The sequence below is a fragment of the Muntiacus reevesi genome, chromosome 14 (assembly GCF_963930625.1).
Source record: "Muntiacus reevesi chromosome 14, mMunRee1.1, whole genome shotgun sequence".
Classification (NCBI taxonomy): domain Eukaryota; kingdom Metazoa; phylum Chordata; class Mammalia; order Artiodactyla; family Cervidae; genus Muntiacus; species Muntiacus reevesi.
The window spans coordinates 66,603,931-66,623,885 of NC_089262.1; the positions used below are offsets into that span (position 1 = coordinate 66,603,931).

A 19,955-nucleotide genomic window follows, 5' to 3' on the forward strand; every position below is an offset into this window, starting at 1 on the left:
CTCCAAAATCACTGCAGGTGGTGATTACAGCCATGAAATTAAAAGAGGCTTGCTCCTTGGGAGAAAAGCTATGACCAACCTAGACAGCATATTAAAAAACTGAGACATTACTTTGCCAACAAAGGTCCATTTAGTCAAGGCTATGACTTTTCCAGTAGTTATGTATGGGTGTGAGAGTTGGACTGTAAAGAAAGCTGAGCACCGAAGAATTGATGCCTTTGAACTGTGGTGTTGGAGAGGATTCTTGAGAGTCCCTCGTACAGCAAGGAGATACAACCAGTCAATCCTAAAGGAAATCAGTCCTGAATATTCATTGAAACAACTGATATTGAAGCTGAAACTCCAATACTTTGGCCACCTGATGCGTAGAAGTGACTCATTTGAAAAGACCCTGATGCTGGGAAAGATTGAAGACTGGAGGAGAAGGGGACAACAGAAGATGAGACGGCTGGATGGCATCACCGACTCAATGGACATGAGTTTGAGCAGGCTTCGGGAGTTGGTGATGGACAGGGAGGCCTGGCATGCTGCAGTCCATGGGGTTGCAAAGAGTCGTACTTGACTGAGCAACTGAACTGAACTGAAAGTATAAAAGTGAAAATGTGAGTGTGATTATTCAACTTCATATTTTTACAAACTGTTAATATTATGATGCCAGTTCAGTTTTTTTAAAAGATGGAAAATAGCCTTCTTGTGTCCTATGAAATGCATCAAATATTTTCAGACCACAAAATTGAAAACAAGCACAAAGGATATGGGGGGATTGAGAAATGGAAATTGTTATACTTGTTTTATTAATGAGTATGTGTTGTTTTCACTTTTAAGAATTGCATGGATTGTTTGTCATGACTCTGTGAGAGAGAAATTAAAGATGTCTTTGAAGTTGCAAAGATCAAGATGACTGGCACAACTAAAGAAAGCAAGAAGCTTGGTAAGCTTAGGCACCTCAGTCCCCTTGTTTTCTCTTCTACTAAAAATTATTTATCTGTGACACATAATTTTAAGACTTTTTAGGCAAGGTGGAAGGAGATACAATAGAATTAGTAAAAGAATAAATCTAATGCATTGGTTTGATTTATAGGTTTTTCATGGAACAAGTATGTCTCTAAAGCCTTATTTTTACTAATTAAAATTCTGCAGTATGTGAACTTGACAGCAATTGTATATACATGCCGTGTCTAATAAAAGTACAGCGCAGACGCGGAACCCGTGAATACGGAGGACCAACCATGGGACTTGAGCATCCATGGATTTTGGTGTCCACCACTGGTGCTGGAACCAACCCTGCACAGACACCAGGGACAGCTGTGTATAGTCACAGCAGCAGCAGTTGGCCAGAGAATGAAGTGCAGTCTGGAGAGAAAGTACTAGATTAAGAGACAGATGTTGGAAGTTCAGTTTCTGATTTCCTAAAAGACCTTTTGTACCAGTTGGAGGCAAGTCTGTGATCTCTTAAGTCATTGCACTCCACAGGGAAGTGAAGTGATGCCTGGCTTCTTACTTGTCACTGGCTATTTTGAATCAAAAAGAAAGTTGCTAAGTGTTTTCTCCCCTGTGAAGGGGCTGTAAAAATGTCACCAAAATTTCTCCTGTAATTATACTTTATTTTTCCAAAGAGTTATTTTTGAAACAAGAGGGGTTTTTGTTGCTTCTAAATATGTTAAATAAACAAAAAACTTGATTTAAAAGGATAACCAGTGAAAGTATCAAGTTGCAAGGAAATGATTTGCCGAGGCCACGTTCTGCTCTTGCATGTACCCATCTCTGGGCTTTTTGGATGGAGTTCTGTGCCTGTCGGAGTCAGAACCTGGCCTTAAATGGCTACAGTGTGTCCTCTGTGTCTGCATAGCTCCCCTTTAGAACCATGAGTGTAGCATTTGCTTGTTGAAAGGAGCCTGTGCCCTGATTGAAATTGATAGCTCGTCTTTCCATTCTTTTCTTTAGGACAAAGAAGACTATCTTTAGTAGTGGGTAATTATTTTGTGATTCACTGGTTTGTGGTTTGTTTTTGTTTTTAATACAACACTAATATATTGGTGATACTAGTTCCGATTTTTTAAATGGTTTGAATCTGTGTATTGCACTTTGGTAAAGATACTGATAAAAATATTGGGACAATAGGCTTTTGGAAACAGAAATGCTAACTCATCCTAAAGGTTACTTGTTCTTAAACGGTGTGTTTATATCCTTGTTAATGTTTCACCATGGATATGTTAAATTGAAGAAGGAATTCATAGGGCCTGGACTCCATCTCAGGCCTGTCCGTGCTGATCGTGCTCGGCTGCCTCTCCAGTGGACTCTGAACTCTCTGCTTAGTGCCTGTGGGAACGACAATGGAAGGATAAGACCCCCTCCGGACAGGGGAACCTTGAAGATCATATCCAGGTTACTCATCGCCTAAGAGAAAAGAGACACTAATCACCCCTGACACTATCTATCAGAATGTAAGCACAGGCTTATCGGTTATTAACTGTTTGGAATGTAACTGCAGGCTGATTGATTATTGACTGTTTGAACACATAACACGGGAATGATGGGGTTATTGTAGTTGTATTTACCCTGCCTTTGTTTATGTAAGTCTCAAGGGAATTGAGGTGGTGGGTTTGGACACGTACACATGGGGTATAAAAGATTTTCACAAATGCTGGACGGGGTCCTTGGCTAAGAGGTGACTCTGCCTTGGGCCCGCCGGTGTAATAAACTGCACTCCACTATCTGCATTGTCCTTCTGAGTGAGTCTGTTTCCCGGAAAGCGTGGCTATAACATTTGGTGCGTTGGCTGGGAAACTCCTCGCTTTGAGGAGACAGGTCTCATTTGAGGCCACCCCGAGGCTTTGTAGCTTGAATCTCCTAGAGGGGGGAAGGCGCCTCGCCCCTCTGGAAGGATTCTGCTTTTCAACGCCCGGACCTTTCACGTAAGCAGGTAGTGGACGGCAGCAGGGGAACTGAGCGCTCAGGTGAGGAGGAGCCCACCCAGCAGGGTGGAAGAGGGGGCCTGATCACCCCCCTGGGAGGGACTAGAAGGAGCGGGGACCCACAGGAGCCTGGAATAGGCAGGTGGCGATTGCTTGGTACACAGGTTGACGAGCGTGCTAGGGTTTAAGAAGGAAATTTGTGAAGGACATTTAGGAGGTGTGTCCACGCCGTCTCGGGGAAAATTATTACCAAGCGATCGCCAGGGGATTCTTAGGATAAGAAACTGGTCCGTGTATGCTCGTATTCTGCCCTCCCCCAGGAGGTGTCCCGTCTGCTGTGAAATTCTTGACCCCCTCGGAATTGTTAGGCTAGAAGGAGGGGGATACAGAAGTGAGTATGAATTGGCTTTTCCGGAGATGGCCTGGGACATGAGATATTTAACCCATCTGTGTTTTCATCCGCACCTGATCAAGCCCACCAAGGCAGAATGGACTTTAAGGGAGAAACAGTCTCGGACCATGTGATGTTCTGGTTCAGCTGTGCTGACCGGCAGGTGAAGACACGCCAAACCCCCTTCTCCCTCTGGGGTCTGGCAGGTAAGGCTCTTCTCTCCCCAATTAGAAAGGAGGCAGAATGGCAATTTAAGTGTCACTGAGTGGAAATATGAGAAGTACATAGGGTACTGAGAACTTCGTAGACAGAACGAAAAGGAAAAGTAGAAGAAGGTCCGAGAAGGTAAGCGAGATGGGGGAAAGTGAATCTAAGGCAACTGTATTGGAGTGCATGATTAAAAATTTAAAGAAGGGATTAGGAGGAGACTATGGGGTGAAGATGAAGCCTAACTGCCTCCACATACTCTGTGAGGTCGAATGGACCCCAATGGGAGCAGGATGGCCACCAGAGAACACCGTGAACTTAAAAATAATGGAAGCAGTCTACACAGTAGTCACAGGCGAGCCAGGACACCTGGATCAATATCCATCTATTGACTCATGGCTAGGGTTAGCTAAAGACCCTCCTACTTGGACAAGGTTCTGTATCCAGAAGGGAAAGGGAAAAATATTAATGGCACAAAAATTGACTGATGATAAAAAAGGAAATTCTACAGGATTTGGACGGGGATGACCTGACCCCTCCCCCATGCTGGATAATGACACGCCTGCCTCCCAGTGCTTCACCAGGACCGGAGGCTGCCTTAATGCCCGATCCAGGGCCAGGTGAAGTTTCTGCAACAGCCACTGCTCCTCCGCCAGCTTTCCCGGAGTTCGTAGAGCCTCCGTTTGGGCAGGCTCCGATCCCGGTGACAGAAGCCTCTGGCCAACACTGCCAGGATCCGGCTCCAACCGAACCGCCCAAGCTATACCTGCCTCTCCCGGTGAGTACTGACAAGAGGGGGAGGGAGACGTTGGAATTAAGCAGAGACTGCGCTCTGCCAGAGAGCCGGAGGGAATAAAAGAGAACAGACAAGAGACTTACAGTGCTAGCTGCTGCTCTGGGAAAGTCTATCTTGGGCCCTCCAGAAAACCTCATCTGCCCCAGGGACAGGACAGTCCTTCAACGGTCCCAAGGGAGGCCCCGGTCCCCGTTACAGCCAAACCAGTGTGCCCGGTGCATGCTTTTGGCCACTGGAAGAATGAATGCCCTAAGGCAAGGAGGGAAGAGGAAGCTCCCGCAGTTGTGGGGCTTGCTGACTTGGAAATTAACTAGGGCTGCCAGGGCTCAGAGATATCAGGTCCCTGAGAGCCCATGGTAACCGTAAAAGTGGGGGACCAAAACATTGACTTCATGGTGGATACAGGAACAGAACTGTCGGTAGTAACAAAACCTGTGGCACCACTGTCCAAAAAGACTACCGCTGTAACTGGGGTGTCGGGAGAAGAGATGATTAAATCGTTTTGCCAGCCCAGAAAATGTCAGATGGAGGGGGGACACCAAGTGACATTCCTGAGTGCCCAGTACCCCTGTTGGGAGGAGAGCTCTCCAAACTAGGAGCACAGGTGACTTTCTCCCCTGAGAAGAGGCCCACCTTCTGGACGGACTCTATGACTTATTTGCCCTCTCTCTCAGTGCCAACCCAAGATGAGTGGAGGTTGCATGAGCCCCTGAAGGCAGAGCCGGGTGGGCCGGAAGAGCATGAGAGAGCTAACTCAATTGTTCCCTGAGGTCTGGGTGGAAGACAACCCCCCCTCCCCCCAGGCTGGCTGAACATCACGCCCCAGTGATAATGGGACTCAATCCAGGTACCATCCCAGTTAGAGGGCACCGGTACCCGCTATGGATGGAGCCTGAGCTGGCATATTGCCCTACATCAATAGATTGAAACAAGCAGGCCTTCTAGTAGAGTGCCAGTCGGCTTGGAATACGCCAATCCTGCCAGTCAAAAGGGAAGGAGGACAGGACTATAGGCCTGTACAAGATCTCAGGCTAGTCAACCAGGCTACTGTGACTTTACAGCCCACTGTTCCAAACCCCTATACCTTGCTTAGCCTCCTTCCGCCGAGGACTAAAGTTTACACTTGCCTAGATCTCAAGGATGCCTTCTTCTGCGTACACCTCGCCCCAGCATCACAGCCCATAATTGCCTTTGAATGGGAAGATCCAGTCGGGAGCACCAGATAACAAAGGCTAACTCCACAGCCATCTTTGGGGAAGCCTTGGCTTCTGATCTGAACTCATTCCATCCGGAAGAGTATGGATGTCAGCTCCTACAATATGGAGATGACCTGCTGCTGGCTGCCTGAGACCAAGGAAAAATGCTAGAAAGGGACAAATGCACTGCTCCAGCTGTTGATGAAAGCAGATTACCGGGTGTTGAAAGAGAAGGCACAATCTACAAAGAGGAGGTAAGGTATCTGGGGTTTGTTTTAAAAAAGGGCTCAAGGTTCGAGACCCTAATTGGGTCTTATATACTGATGGCACTCGCATGATAAAACAAAGACAACAGCTGTTGGGTTAGCCAGAGCAGAAGGGGCCATCAAGACTGAAAAGAGATGGTGGGAATTGTCAGGTGACAAATTATTGGTACCAGAGGAGCTGGCACACACTCTGGTAAGCCAAACACACCAAGCGACCCACCTAGGCCATGCTGTCTGCTCACAGGTTAATGCTGCCTCTCGGGTATTCAGACAAAATCCTCTGGGTATTCACCTGAAAGGCATGCTGCCCCTTGAACACCTGGGAGTGGACTTCACTAAAATGAAACCTCACCGACACTACCATTATCTGCTGGTCATGGTATGTGCATTCTTGAGATAGGTAAAAACTTTTCCTACCTGGACTGAAAGAGCATCAGAAGTAGCCTGGTGGCTGCTTAGGAAAATGGTTCCCAGATTTGGATTTCCTACCAGCATTGGATCAGGCAATGGCCCGGCTTTTGCAGCTGATTTAGTACAAGTAAGCAAAACTTTAAACATCAAATGGAAACTGCACACTGCATATAGGCCCAGAGTTCTGAGATAGTGGAATGAACCAACCAGACACTTAAAGAGACTGACTGCTCCTGAGTGGACTTGCTTCTGACGGCTCTGCTCAGACTCAGGATGACCCCACAGTCCCAAGGCTATTCTCCATACGAAATTGTGTATGGGAGGCCTCCTCCCATAATAAAACAGGTGTCAACAAATTTGCCTCAGGTAAGGGGGGATAAGATTTCACAGCAGATGGAACTGGGTAAGGTAATAAATTGGGTAACTAAGTTTGTACAAGAAAGGGTGCCGTTCCCCCTTGGGGAACAGATTCATGAGTTTACACTTGGTGACCAAGCATGGGTCAAAGATTGGGAACATGATTTGCTAGCCCTTTGGTAAAAGGGCCCTTATGTTATTCTAACTACCCCTACTGCAGTTAAAGTTGCAGGTATTGTCCCTTGATCCATCACACCAGAGCAAAGAAGGCATACCACGCTGACCCGGAGGACGCCAAGTGTACCACCCAGAAGGACCCCACCGACCCACGGGAAACCAAGATCATTCTGAGGAGAAAGAAGAAAACGAGGTCCCGGACGAGCCCTCTACAGGATGGAGCTGGGTAAACGACTCCTGCTGCTCGGCCTCATCAACGCAATTCTGAACCTGACCACTGCTCCTGCACAGGACAACGTCTTCATCTCGTGGGCCACAACTCTGCCAACTGTTGGGTGTGTGGGGCTATGCCCCTGTCAGTAATGGACAGACTCCCCTGGTGGGTATCGCCACTCTGTTCCTCTCTCCAGCCATAACCTGTCTTTGCTCTCCTGGTGTAAAAAGAAGCCATCAATGGGCCAGGGACATAGGGTTACATTTAACATGAGCACCAGCCTTACAGAAGTAACAAAGGCTTATACCTCATATGTGAAAAATAAAAAGGAGAAGTGTTCTTTACAAAAGGGGGACAGGCCTCCCGGTACCTTGAGCAATACTACTAGGTCTGGGATGAACATTTCTGGATGACTCCTGAGAAAGGACAGTTGATTACCCCTGCTACTATTTGCTGGGAACAAAAAAAAAAAAGAAAGTTAGATTTGGAGACCACCCCCTAGACCCAAAAGAATTAAAATATATGGGTTATTTACCCCCTGAACAATGTAAACAAATCTTGGAAGTTACCTATCACCCCAATCAATCTGTTCAGTGACCTGTTTCCGACTGGAAATATAATCCTGGAATGTGCTGGGTAGCCCCCAATGGGACCCAGTGGCTCTGTGGGCTTAACTTATGGCCATGGTTACCAGTTGGCTGGGTGTGGCGTTGCACATTAAGATTTGCTTTCGCCCATGGCAGAATTAAGCCTAGCCTGCACCAGCCTCCAGTAAACCCGCCTTATCTGCATGCAAAATGGACACGATCTGTGTTCCAATGGTATGACTATCTTGCTGCCTTGTTTGTACCCTCTGTAGGGACAACGGATATCATGGTTAAAGTAGAGGCCTTAACTAATTTCACTAAACAGGCCCTCTTAGACAGTACAAAAGCCATTCAAGCTTTGAATGAGAAACAAATTCAGATGAGGAAGGCAGTAATTCAAAATAGGATGGCATTAGACATACTCACAGCAGCCCAAGGAGGGACTTGCACCGTAATTAAAGTTAAATGTTGTGTGTATATCCCTGACCTGTCTGAAAATGTATCTACTGCCTTGAAGGATATGAAAAATCAAGTGAAAGCCATGTCTAATGAAAATATTCCCTTTTGGACTTCAGTTCTCTCCTGGGTAAAGGGAGACTGGTAGAAAACCATTGTAACTGTTGTTATAGTAATCTTAATCATACTGCTCTGTGGGCCCTGCTTCCTATAATGTCTTGTGAATTTTGTAACCCAGAGGTTGATAGCATTCTCTCATATGGGTGGCAGGAGGGCTAAGGTACAATATATCTCAATAAATGATGCTCGTTATGGAAACTAAGAGCATCAAGAGGGGGGAATGAAGAAGGAATTCATAGGGCCTGGACTCCATCTCAGGCCTGTCCGTGCTGATCGTGCTCGGCTGCCTCTCCAGTGGACTCTGAACTCTCTGCTTAGTGCCTGTGGGAACGACAATGGAAGGATAAGACCCCCTCCGGACAGGGGAACCTTGAAGATCATATCTAGGTTACTCATCGCCTAAGAGAAAAGAGACACTAATCACCCCTGACACTATCTATCAGAATGTAAGCACAGGCTTATCGGTTATTAACTGTTTGGAATGTAACTGCAGGCTGATTGATTATTGACTGTTTGAACACATAACACGGGAATGATGGGGTTATTGTAGTTGTATTTACCCTGCCTTTGTTTATGTAAGTCTCAAGGGAATTGAGGTGGTGGGTTTGGACACGTACACATGGGGTATAAAAGATTTTCACAAATGCTGGACGGGGTCCTTGGCTAAGAGGTGACTCTGCCTTGGGCCCGCCGGTGTAATAAACTGCACTCCACTATCTGCATTGTCCTTCTGAGTGAGTCTGTTTCCCGGAAAGCGTGGCTATAACAAAAAGAACAAACCAGCGATCTGTTTTTCCTTCTCTATACAAAATTAAAAGGAGGTTTCTCCTAACATTCTGTGTGGCCATGACACCTGGTCTCACCTAAAGCTAACTACTCCCAAACCTTGAGTTAACCAATACATTTCTTTTTCGTATGGAAATGTTGTCTTAAGCTATGTTAATGAACCCCAGACTCCATCTTCAAGTTGGTTCCGCCAAAGGGCCTAACTTACTTGATCAGGTATTGTTCCCCTAATCTATGTAAACGAAACTATTTGTTGGTACAAGGTGCAAGTCAATAGTTTTATGGCCTGGGATGAATTATCTGGTGCCATTCTAGATTTTATGACATTCCTTTCTTTTCATTAACAGACTGTGAGTGACTATATACCATACAGCTAAAGACTAGGAGGGGGGTACTCTTTTGCCCCCTTCTGATGCCTATGTCAGAAGCTTTCTCTATCTCCTTTATACTTTAATAAAACTTTATTACACAAAAGCTCTGAGCGATCCAGCCTCGTCTCTGGCCCCGGATTGAATTCGTCTCCTCCGGAGGCCAAGAATCCCGCGTCTTATCGTTCAGCAACAACCTTTCATCTTGAGGGCTCGTCCGGGATCCTTCAGGACAAGGTAAGGATGCTTGGAGCTCTACTTCTTTGTTCTCCTAGCGAACACGTTTTCCGCTGTTCTTTACTAACTCTAAGGTGTGCTTGTGTGAATGAATGAAAGGCCCTGCTCTGCGCTTCCTCGGCGACCTCATAAGGCTTATGGCAGAAACTTGTCGGGGGTTTATACCGACCTGCCAATGCCAAGAGGCAACCAGTGTCCCCTTTGGGAGCCGACCAGAAACGGGCAAAGCATGTGGACCGAACTCTTTTTTCTCGGTCAAACTTTTCGGTCTCTGACCATTTCATAACTCCTTGGGAATTAAAAGTACTAACCTTATCTCTCGGATCTTAGGCTTTCAAGAGACTTGTAACCTATGTTGCTACTCTACTGTGGTCTAGGTCTCAAACTTGGATTGGTAGTTAGGAAGCGCCTAGCCTCGCTAGGCATGGAAAGTTTGGAAGCTAGATGGAGCTCTAACTCCCAGAGCATCTCTGATGTTAAAGGTTACTTGGATTGGAACTGCAATGGTTTTTTTCTTTTGGTAACACTGGCTCTTACTGGAGCAGAGGAGGCTCTTATACCGGTGTGGTGACTCTTGGAAGGAACATCTCAGTTTCATGTTTGTATCAGTCTTATTGTGGTCAGGAATATACTCCGGGTCGTGCACAGGCACTCAGGTGACGAATGTGTCCCCCAGAGGTCTTGGCTTGGGAGGCATTCCGGAAGGTTACTCTGATTGCACCCTGGGTGGCATCAGAGGCAAGTGAGGTGAAGAGCTGGACGTCAGTCAGGGATGCCATCAGGTCTACCCTGGGTGCATCCCCACCCCGTCTCGGTGGTAGAACCGGGAGGGACGAGTGTGACGCCTGCGTCGGTAAGGGACAGACTAAGTCCGACCAGGAAGGAAAAGCTTTTGGTGTAATGTCTGTCTACACCCCCATCTAGAGCAGGGAGGGACGCCTCCGGTAGAAAAATGGCGCTGGTCGCTTTTTTTCTCTCTTACAGATGGGAGCTAACAATTCCAGCCTCACTCCTTTGAACTGTATCCTGCAAAACTGGGATAGATTTGATCCCCAGGGCTTAAAGAAGACACACCTGGTCTTCCTATGTGATACTGCATGGCCGCGGTACCCACTGGAGGATGGCGAACGGTGGCCAGTTGGAGGGTCTCTTAAGTAGAATACTGTTTTACAATTAAAACAGTTCTGTAAAAAGCAAGGGAATTGGGTAGAAGTAGTGTATATTAGAGTGTATTAGAGCTTTTAAAGGTGTTACTCTGCATTATGACCTTACTTGGAAGGATGTGATGTATATCTTGGGACAAACGTTGACTGCCGACTCAAAGCCTCGAGTTTTGGGTAAAGCGGTTGCTTATGGAGATGAATGGCTTGGTAATGAATCAGTGGGAAAGAGGGAGGACGAGATGACTGCCCTCCCCACTGGGAGTCAGGCGGTCCCAGCTACAGAACCAGACTGGGACTCTAACACTGCTAAAGGAAGATGGGATCAGAGTCATTTTGTCAGATGTATTCTTGAAGGACTCAGGCAGGCGCGTTCTAAGCCTTTAAACTATGGCAAACTGGCAGACATAGAACAAGAAGAGAAGGAAGCTCCTGGTAAATTCCTAGACAGACTGAGAGAAGCCCTTCGCAGATTCACTGAGATTGATCCCGAAAGTGAAGAGGGGAAAGTGATCTTAAAGGATAGATTTCTCACTCAGTCGGCTCCAGATATTCGCCGTAAGTTATCAAAACGGGCGTATGGACCAAATCAGTCTGTAGATAATCTGTTACAACTGGCTCAGACAGTCTATTATGGTAGGGAATATGAGGAAAAGAAAGAAAGGCAGAGAAAGACGAAGGAAAAGGCGGAAGCCCTCGCAATGGCTATGAAAACCGTTCTTAAACAGCCTGAGAAAAATGCCCAGAGGGACCCAGGTGAAAAGGGATGGGCTTGCTATGGCTGTGGAAAGGAGGGGCATCTCAAGCGGGATTGCCCTCAGGCGTCTGAGCCGCCCCCGGCTCCATGTCCGGTCTGCAAGGGACCACACTGGAGGAGAGACTGCCCCCAGAGGTGTAGGTCTCAGGGGTCTGACTCTCAAGACAATCAGGACTGAAGGTGCCCGGGGGTCCCCACACAAGCTCCCGTCCTAATTACACCTGAGGAGCCCCGGGTATTGATAACGGTGGGAGGCCAATCCGTCAATTTCCTTTTAGATACTGGGGCAACTTACTCCGTGCTTACTGAAGCCCCTGGCCCACTTTCTTCCCGATCCGCTTCCGTAATGGGACTGTCTGGACGAGCCAAAAGGTATTACTTCAGTTATTCTCTATCGTGCAACTGGGATTCTGTGCTATTTTCACACGAGTTTCTTATCGTGCCAGAATCACCCTCACCCCTTTTGGGGAGAGATATACTGAGCAAGGTCCATGCCTCTGTTTTCATGAATATGGAGCCCTCCCTTTCTCTCCCTTTAGTTGAAGAAAATGTGAATCCTAGAGTATGGGCTGATGGAAAATCTGTGGGTCGAGCACAAAATGCTATTCCTGTAGTTGTCAAGCTCCAAAGACCCACACTTATTCCCACATAAGAAGCAGTATCCACTGAAACCTGAAGTTAAGGAAGGGTTAAAACCCATCATTGAAAATTTAAAGGAGCAGGGACTATTAGTTCCCTGTAACAGTCCATGCAACACTCCTATTTTGGGTGTAAAAAAATCAAATGATAAGTGGAGATTAGTTCAAGATTTATGAATAATAAATGAGGCTGTGGTTCCTTTACACCCCGTGGTGCCTAATCCTTATACGCTACTGTCTGAAATTCCTGAACGAGCCAAATATTTTTCAGTAATTGATTTAAAAGATGCCTTCTCTTCAGTGCCTTTGGCAGAGGAAAGTCAATTTCTATTTGCCTTTGAAGACCCTACTCAGCCAGCTTCTCAGTTAACCTGGACAGTTTTGCCCCAGGGATTTCGTGACAGTCCCCACTTATTTGGACAAAGTTTGTCACGGGATCTACAAAACTTTAATAGCTCTAAAGCAGTAGTGTTACAATATGTAGATGATATTTTGCTCTGTGCTGAGACAGAGGAAGCTTGTTCACGAGCCTCAGAAGATTTCTTAAACTTTCTGGCAGGCTGCGGTTACAAGGCATCAAGAGAAAAGGCTCAGCTTTGTCAACAATCTGTTAGATATCTGGGCCTAATCATATCAGAAGGGACTAGGGCCATAGGCCCCGAGAGAATTAAACCTATACTAAACCATCCCCTACCTATGACTTTAAGGCAATTGAGAGGATTTTTGGGAATCACAGGCTACTGTCGTATTTGGATTCCGGGTTATGGAGAACTTGCCCGGCCTTTATATAAACTTATAGCTGAAACTCAGCAGGCCCAAACTGACAAACTGGTTTGGTCTCCAGATACTCAAAAGGCTTTTAAGGTTCTTCAGACTGCTCTCCTGCAAGCTCCAGCTTTGAGTTTGCCCACAGGGTCAGAATTTAACTTGTTTGTCACTGAAAGGAAAGGTATGGCCTTGGGAGTTTTGACACAACCCCGGGGGCCTCACCAGCTACCTATTGCTTATCTAAGCAAAGAATTAGATGTAATTGCACGTGGGTGGCCCCACTGCCTAAGAGTAATTGGGGCAGCTGCTTTATTAGCACCTGAAGCTTTAAAAATAATTACTGGACGAAACCTTACTGTACTGACTTCTCATGATGTGAGTGGAATCTTAAATTCTAAGGTTAACATTTGGATGACAGACAGTAGGCTTCTTAAATATCAGTCACTGTTGTTAGAAGGACCAGTAACTAAGCTTTAAGTTTGTAGAAATTTAAATCCTGCTACTTTCCTTCCTGAGAAGGAAGATGAAACACCTGATCACGATTGTTCCCAATTTCTAACTTTAAACTATGCAGCTCGGGAAGATCTAATGGATACCCCATTAGACAATCCTGACATGGAAATATTTACAGATGGCAGTTCTTGTTCGGGATGGAAAGCGTAAAGCAGGTTATGCTGTGGTGACGGCTGAACAGGTTTTAGAAGCAAAATCTCTCCCCCAGGAAACCAGCGCCCAGTTAGCGGAGCTTGTGGCTCTGACCCGAGCTCTAGAGTTAAGCAAAGGGCAGCGAGTGAATGTCTACACTGATTCTAAGTATGCTTATTTGACTTTGCATGCTCATGCTGCAGTATGGAAAGAAAGACAGTTTCAAACAGCAACAGGGGAACCTATTAAGCATTTCAGAGAGATCCAGAGACTTTTAACTGCTATCTATTGTCCTAAAGAAGTAGCGGTTATGCATTGCAAAGGGCACAGCAGGGATGGGAGTAAAGTAGCCACCGGTAACCTGTTAGCAGACTCTCAAGCCAAAAAAGCGGCACTTTATGAAACCCCCTCCCGAAGACACGAGAGTTGCTGTAAACCAGTCTCCGGGCTCCCGGGCGTTTGCTCGGGAGCTGAGGGCCCCAGGCTCCCAGGCTCCCAGGCTCCCAGGCGCGGGTTAGGGTGGTGCGGACCCCAGGCTCCCAGGCTCCCAGGCTCCCAGGCGCAGGCTCATGTTCTGCGGACCCCAGGCTCCCAGGCTCCCAGGCTCCCAGGCGCCGGCTAGTGTGCTGTGGACCCCAGGCTCCCAGGCTCGCAGGCTCCCAGGCTCGGGCTTGGGTGCTGCGGACCCCAGGCTCCCAGGCTCCCAGGCTCCCAGGCTCCAGGATTGTGTGCTGCGGACCCCATGCTCCCAGGCTCCCAGGCTCCCAGGCGGGGGCTCGGGTGCTGCGGACCCCAGGCTCCCAGGCTCCCAGGCTCCCAGGTTACCAGGCGCGGGCTAGGGTGCTTCGGACCCCAGGCTCCCAGGCTCCCAGGCTCCCAGGTTACCAGGCGCGGGCTAGGGTGCTTCGGACCCCAGGATCCCAGGCTCCCAGGCTCCCAGGCGCGGGCTAGGGTCCTGCGGACCCCAGGCTCACAGGCTCCCAGGCTCCCAGCCTCCCAGGCGCGGGCTCGGTTACTGCGGACCCCAGGCTCCCAGGCGCGGGCTCGGGAGATGGGGCCCCAGACTCCCAGGCACCCAGCCGAAGTTTCCAGAGCTGCTGTAAACCAGTCTCCCGGCTCCCGGGCGATTGCTCGGGAGCTGAGGGCCCCAGGCTCCCAGGCTCCCAGGCGCGGGCTCGGGTGCTGCGGACCCCAGGCTCCCAGGCGCAGGATCATGAGCTGCATCTCCCAGGCTCCAGTGCAGGCACGGTAGCTGCCTCCCACAGGTTCAAAGGCAACCAGGCGCGGCTTCTGGAGCTGCGGGCCCAGGCTCACAGGCTCCCAGGCTCCCAGGCGCGGGCTAGGGTGCTGCGGACCCCAGGCCCCCAGGCTCCCAGGCTCCCAGGCTCCCAGGCTCCCAGGCGCGGGCTCGGGAGCTGAGGGCCCCAGGCTCCAAGGCTCCCAGTCTCCCAGGCGCGGTCTCGGGATTTGCGTACCCCAGGCTCCCAGGCACGGCCTCGAGAGCTCCATCTCCCAGGCTCCGAGGGGCAAGCTCGGGAGCTGCCTCCCCCAGGTTCAAAGGCAACCAGGCCCGGGTTCGAAAGCTGGGGCCCCAGGCTCCCAGGCTCCCAGGTTACCAGGCACGGGCTAGGGTGCTTCGGACCCCAGGATCCCAGGCTCCCAGGCTCCCAGGCGCGGGCTAGGGTCCTGCGGACCCCAGGCTCACAGGCTCCCAGGCCCCCAGCCTCCCAGGCTCCCAGGCTCCCAGGCGCGGGATAGGGTGCTGCGGACCCCAGGCCCCCAGGCTCCCAGGCTCCCAGGCGCGGGATAGGGTGCTGCGGACCCCAGGCCCCCAGGTTCCGAGGCTCCAAGGCTCCTAGGCTCCCAGGCACGGGCTCGGGAGCTGAGGGCCCCAGGCCCCCAGCCTCCCAGGCTCCCAGGCTCCCATGCGCGGGATAGGGTGCTGCGGACCCCAGGCCCCCAGGCTCCCAGGCTCCCAGGCTCCCAGGCTCCCAGGCGCGGGCTCGGGAGCTGAGGGCCCCAGGCTCCCAGGCTCCCAGGCTCCCAGGCTCCCAGGCGCTGCTAGGGTGCTGCGGACCCCAGGCTCCCAGGCTCCCAGGCGCAGGCTAGGGTGCTGCGGACCCCAGGCCCCCAGCCTCCCAGGCTCCCAGGCTCCCAGGCGCGGTCTATGGTGCTGCGGACCCCAGACTCCCAGGCTCCCAGGCTCCCAGGCTCCCAGGCGCGGGCTCGGGTACTGCGGACCCCAGGCTCCCAGGCTCCCAGGCTCCCAGGCTCCAAGGCGCGGGCTCGGGAGCTGAGGGCCCCAGGCTCCCAGGCTCCCAGGCGCGGTCTATGGTGCTGCGGACCCCAGACTCCCAGGCTCCCAGGCTCCCAGGCTCCCAGGCGCGGGATCGTGTGCTGCGGACCCCAGGCTCCCAAGCGCGGGCTCGGGAGCTGAGGGCCCCAGGCTCCCAGGCTCCCAGGCTCCCAGGCGCGGGCTCAGGTCCTGCGGACCGCAGGCTCCCAAGCTCCCAGGCTTCCAGGCTCCCAGGCGCTGCTAGGGTGCTGCGGACCCCAGGCTCCCAGGCTCCCAGGCGCGGGCTAGGGTGCTGCGGACCCCAGGCCCCCAGCCTCCCAAACTCCCAGGCTCCCAGGCGTGGTCTAGGGTGCTGCGGACCCCAGAACCCAGGCTCCCAGGCGCGGGCTAGGGTGCTGCGGACCCCAGGCCCCCAGCCTCCCAAACTCCCAGGCTCCCAGGCGCTGCTAGGGTGCTGCGGACCCCAGGCTCCCAGGCTCCCAGGCGCGGGCTTGAGTGCTGCGGACCCGAGGCTCCCAGGCGCTGGCTTGTGAGCTGCATCTCCCTGGCTTCGAGTGCAGGCCCGGGAGCTGCCTCCCCCAGGTTCAAATGCAACCAGGCGCGGGTTCCGGAGCTGCGGCTCCAGGATCCCAGGCTCCCAGGCTCCCAGGCGAGGGCTAGGGTGCTGCGGACCCCAGGCCCCCTGCCTCCCAGGCTCCCAGGCTCCCAGGCGCGGGCTCGTGTGCTGCGGACCCCAGGCTCCCGAGCGCGGGCTCGGGAGCTGAGGGCCCCAGGCCCCCAGCCTCCCAGGCTCCCAGGCTTCCAGGCGCGGCAAAGGGTGCTGCGGACCCCAGGCCACCAGGCTCCCAGGCTCCCAGGCTCCCAGGCGCGGGCTCGGGAGCTGAGGGCCCCAGGCTCCCAGGCTCCCAGGCTCCTAGGCGCGGGGTAGGGTGGTGCGGATCCCAAGCTCCCAGGCTTCCAGGCTCCCAGGCGCCGGCTCAGGTGCTGCGGACCCCAGGCTCCCAGGCTCCCAGGCTCCCAGGCTCACAGGCGTGGTCTAGGGTGCTGCGGACCCCAGACCCCAGGCTCCCAGGCTCCCAGGCTCCTAGGCGCGGGCTTGGGTGCTGGGGACCCCAGGCTCCCAGGCGCGGGCTCGTGAGCTGCATCTCCCTGGCTTCGAGTGCAGGCCCGGGAGCTGCTTCCCCCAGGTTCAAAGGCAACCAGGCGCGGGCTCAGGTCCTGCGGACCCCAGGCTCCCAGGCTCCAAGGCGCGGGCTCGGGTGCTGCGGACCCCAGGCTCCCAGGCTCCCAGGCTCCCAGGCACGGGCTCGGGAACTAAGGGCCCTAGGCTCCCAGGCTCCCAGGCGCGGGCTAGGGTGCTGCGGACCCCAGGCCCCCAGCCTCCCAGGCTCCCAGGCTCCCAGACGCGGGCTCGTGTGCAGCGGACCCCAGGCTCCCAAGCGCGGGCTCGGGAGCTGATGGCCCCAGGCCCCCAGCCTCCCAGGCTCCCAGGCACCCAGGCGCTGCTAGGGTGCTGCGGACCCCAGGCTCCCAGGCTCCCAGGCGCGGGCTAGGGTGCTGCGGACCCCATGCCCCCAGCCTCCCATGCTCCCAGGCTCCCAGGCGCGGGCTCGGGATCTGAGGGCCCCAGGCCCCCATCCTCCCAGGCTCCCAGGCGCGTGATACGGTGCTGCGGACCCCAGGCCCCCAGGCTCCCAGGCTCCCATGCTCCCAGGCGCGGGCTCGGGAGCTGAGGGCCCCAGGCTCCCAGGCTACCAGGCTCCTAGGCGCGTGGTAGGGTGGTGCGGACCCCAGGCTCCCAGGCTCCCAGGCGCCGGCTCAGGTGCTGCGGACCCCAGGCTCCCAGGCTCCCAGGCTCCCAGTCGCGGGCTAGGGTGCTGCGGACCCCAGAACCCAGGCTCCCAGGCTCCCAGGCGCGGGCTCGTGTGCTGAGGATCCCAGGCTCCCAGGCTCCCAGGCGAAGATCGAAAGCTGCTCAAAACCAGTATCCGGCCTCCCGTGCGTTTGCTCGGGAGATGCGTGCCCCAGGCTCCCAAGCGCGTGCTCGTGAGCTGGGACCCCAAGGCTCATAGGCTAACAGGTGCGTTCTCGGGAGATTGTGCCCGCAGGCTCACAGGCTCCCAGGCGCGTGCTCGTGTGCTGCGCACCCCAGGCTCCCAGGCGCGTGCACGTGAGCTGGGAACCCAAGGCTCACAGGCTACCAGGCGCGGGATCGGGGGCTGGGCTTCACAGGCTCCCAGGCGCGGGCTCGTGTGCTGCGCACCCCAGGCTCCCAGGCGCTGGCTCGTGAGCTGCATCTCCCTGGCTTCGAGTGCAGGCCAGGGAGCTGCCTCCCCCAGGTTCAAAGGCAACCAGGCGCGGGTTCCCGAGCTGCGGCCCCAGGATCCCAGGCTCCCAGGCTCCCAGGCGCGGGCTAGGGTGCTGCGGACCCCAGGCCCCCAGCCTCCCAGGCTCCCAGGCGCGGTCTATTGTGCTGCGGACCCCAGACTCCCAGGCTCCCAGGGTCCCAGGCGCGGGATAGGGTGCTGCGGACCCCAGGCCCCCAGGCTCCCAGGCTCCCAGGCTCCCAGGCGCGGGCTCGGGTGCTGCGGACCCCATGCTCCCAGGCGCGGGCTCGGGTGCTGCGGACCCGAGGCTCCCAGGCGCTGGCTTGTGAGCTGCATCTCTCTGGCTTCGAGTGCAGGCCCGGGAGCTGACTCCCCCAGGTTCAAAGGCAACCAGGCGCGGGTTCCGGAGCTGCGGCCCCAGGATCCCAGGCTCCCAGGCTCCCAGGCGCGGGCTAGGGTGCTGCGGACCCCAGGCCCCCAGCCTCCCAGGCTCCCAGGCTCCCAGGCGCGTGCTCGTGTGCTGCGGACCCCAGGCTCCCGAGCGAGGGCTCGGGAGCTGAGGGCCCCAGGCCCCCAGCCTCCCAGGCTCCCAGGCTCCCAGGCGCGGGATAGGGTGCTGCGGACCCCAGGCCACCAGGCTCCCAGGCTCCCAGGCTCCCAGGCGCGGGCTCGGGAGCTGAGGGCCCCAGGCTCCCAGGCTCCTAGGCGTGGGGTAGGGTGCTGCGGATCCCAAGCTCCCAGGCTCCCAGGCTCCCAGGCGCCGGCTCAGGTGCTGCGGACCCCAGGCTCCCAGGCTCCCAGGCTCCCAGGCTCACAGGCGTGGTCTAGGGTGCTGCGGACCCCAGACCCCAGGCTCCCAGGCTCCCAGGCTCCTAGGCGCGGGCTTGGGTGCTGGGGACCCCAGGCTCCCAGGCGCGGGCTCGTGAGCTGCATCTCCCTGGCTTCGAGTGCAGGCCCGGGAGCTGCTTCCCCCAGGTTCAAAGGCAACCAGGCGCGGGCTCAGGTCCTGCGGACCCCAGGCTCCCAGGCTCCCAGGCGCGGGCTCGGGTGCTGCGGACCCCAGGCTCCCAGGCTCCCAGGCTCCCAGGCTCCCAGGCGCGGGCTCGGGAACTGAGGGCCCTAGGCTCCCAGGCTCCCAGGCGCGGGCTAGGGTGCTGCGGACCCCAGGCCCCCAGCCTCCCAGGCTCCCAGGCTCCCAGGCTCGTGCTCGTGTGCAGCGGACCCCAGGCTCCCAAGTGCGGGCTCGGGAGCTGATGGCCCCAGGCCCCCAGGCTCCCAGGCTCCCAGGCTCCCAGGCTCCCAGGCTCCCATGCGCGGGCTCAGGTCCTGCGGACCCCAGGCTCCCAAGCTCCCAGGATCCCAGTCTCCCAGGCGCTGCTAGGGTGCTGCGGACACCAGTCTCCCAGGCTCCCAGGCTCCCAGGCACGGGCTAGGGTGCTGCGGACCCCAGGCCCCCAAGCTCCCAGGCTCCTAGGCTCGCAGGCGCGGGCTCGGGAGCTGAGGGCCCCAGGCTCCCAGGCTCCCTGGCGCGGGCTAGGGTGCTGCGTACCCCATGCTCCCAGGCTCCCATGCTCCCAGGCGCGGGCTCGGGAGCTGCGGAACCCAGACTCCCAGTCTCCCAGGCTCCCAGGCGCGGGCTCGTGTGCTGCGGACCCCAGGCTCCCAAGCGCGGGCTCGGGAGCTGAGGGCCCCAGGCTCCCAGGCTCCCAGGCGCCCAGGCGCTGCTAGGGTGCTACGGACCCCAGGCTCCCAGGCTCCCAGGCGCGGGCTAGGGTGCTGCGGACGCCAGGCCCCCAGCCTCCCAGGCTCCCAGGCTCCCAGGCGCGGTCTATTGTGCTGCGGACCCCAGACTCCCAGGCTCCCAGGCTCCCAGGCTCCCA

At 54.6% G+C, this 19,955-nt stretch overlaps 1 protein-coding gene across 4 annotated transcripts in view; it reads left to right on the top strand.

The window, feature by feature from the left end:
- LOC136146323 (exocyst complex component 1-like) overlaps window positions 1–10,598 on the top strand; it is a 29,741-nt gene extending 19,143 nt beyond the window's left edge. For all 4 annotated transcript variants that reach the window (XR_010658977.1, XM_065905140.1, XM_065905141.1 and 1 more), the window contains 2 exons: window positions 826–9,484; window positions 10,469–10,598. Coding sequence is in view for 2 of the 4 variants with exons in the window: in XM_065905140.1 (XP_065761212.1) it covers window positions 826–849 (24 nt within the window). In the remaining 2 variants the exon portion in view is untranslated. The remainder of the gene's footprint in view (window positions 1–825; window positions 9,485–10,468) is intronic.
- The last annotated feature ends 9,357 nt before the right edge of the window (window positions 10,599–19,955 follow it).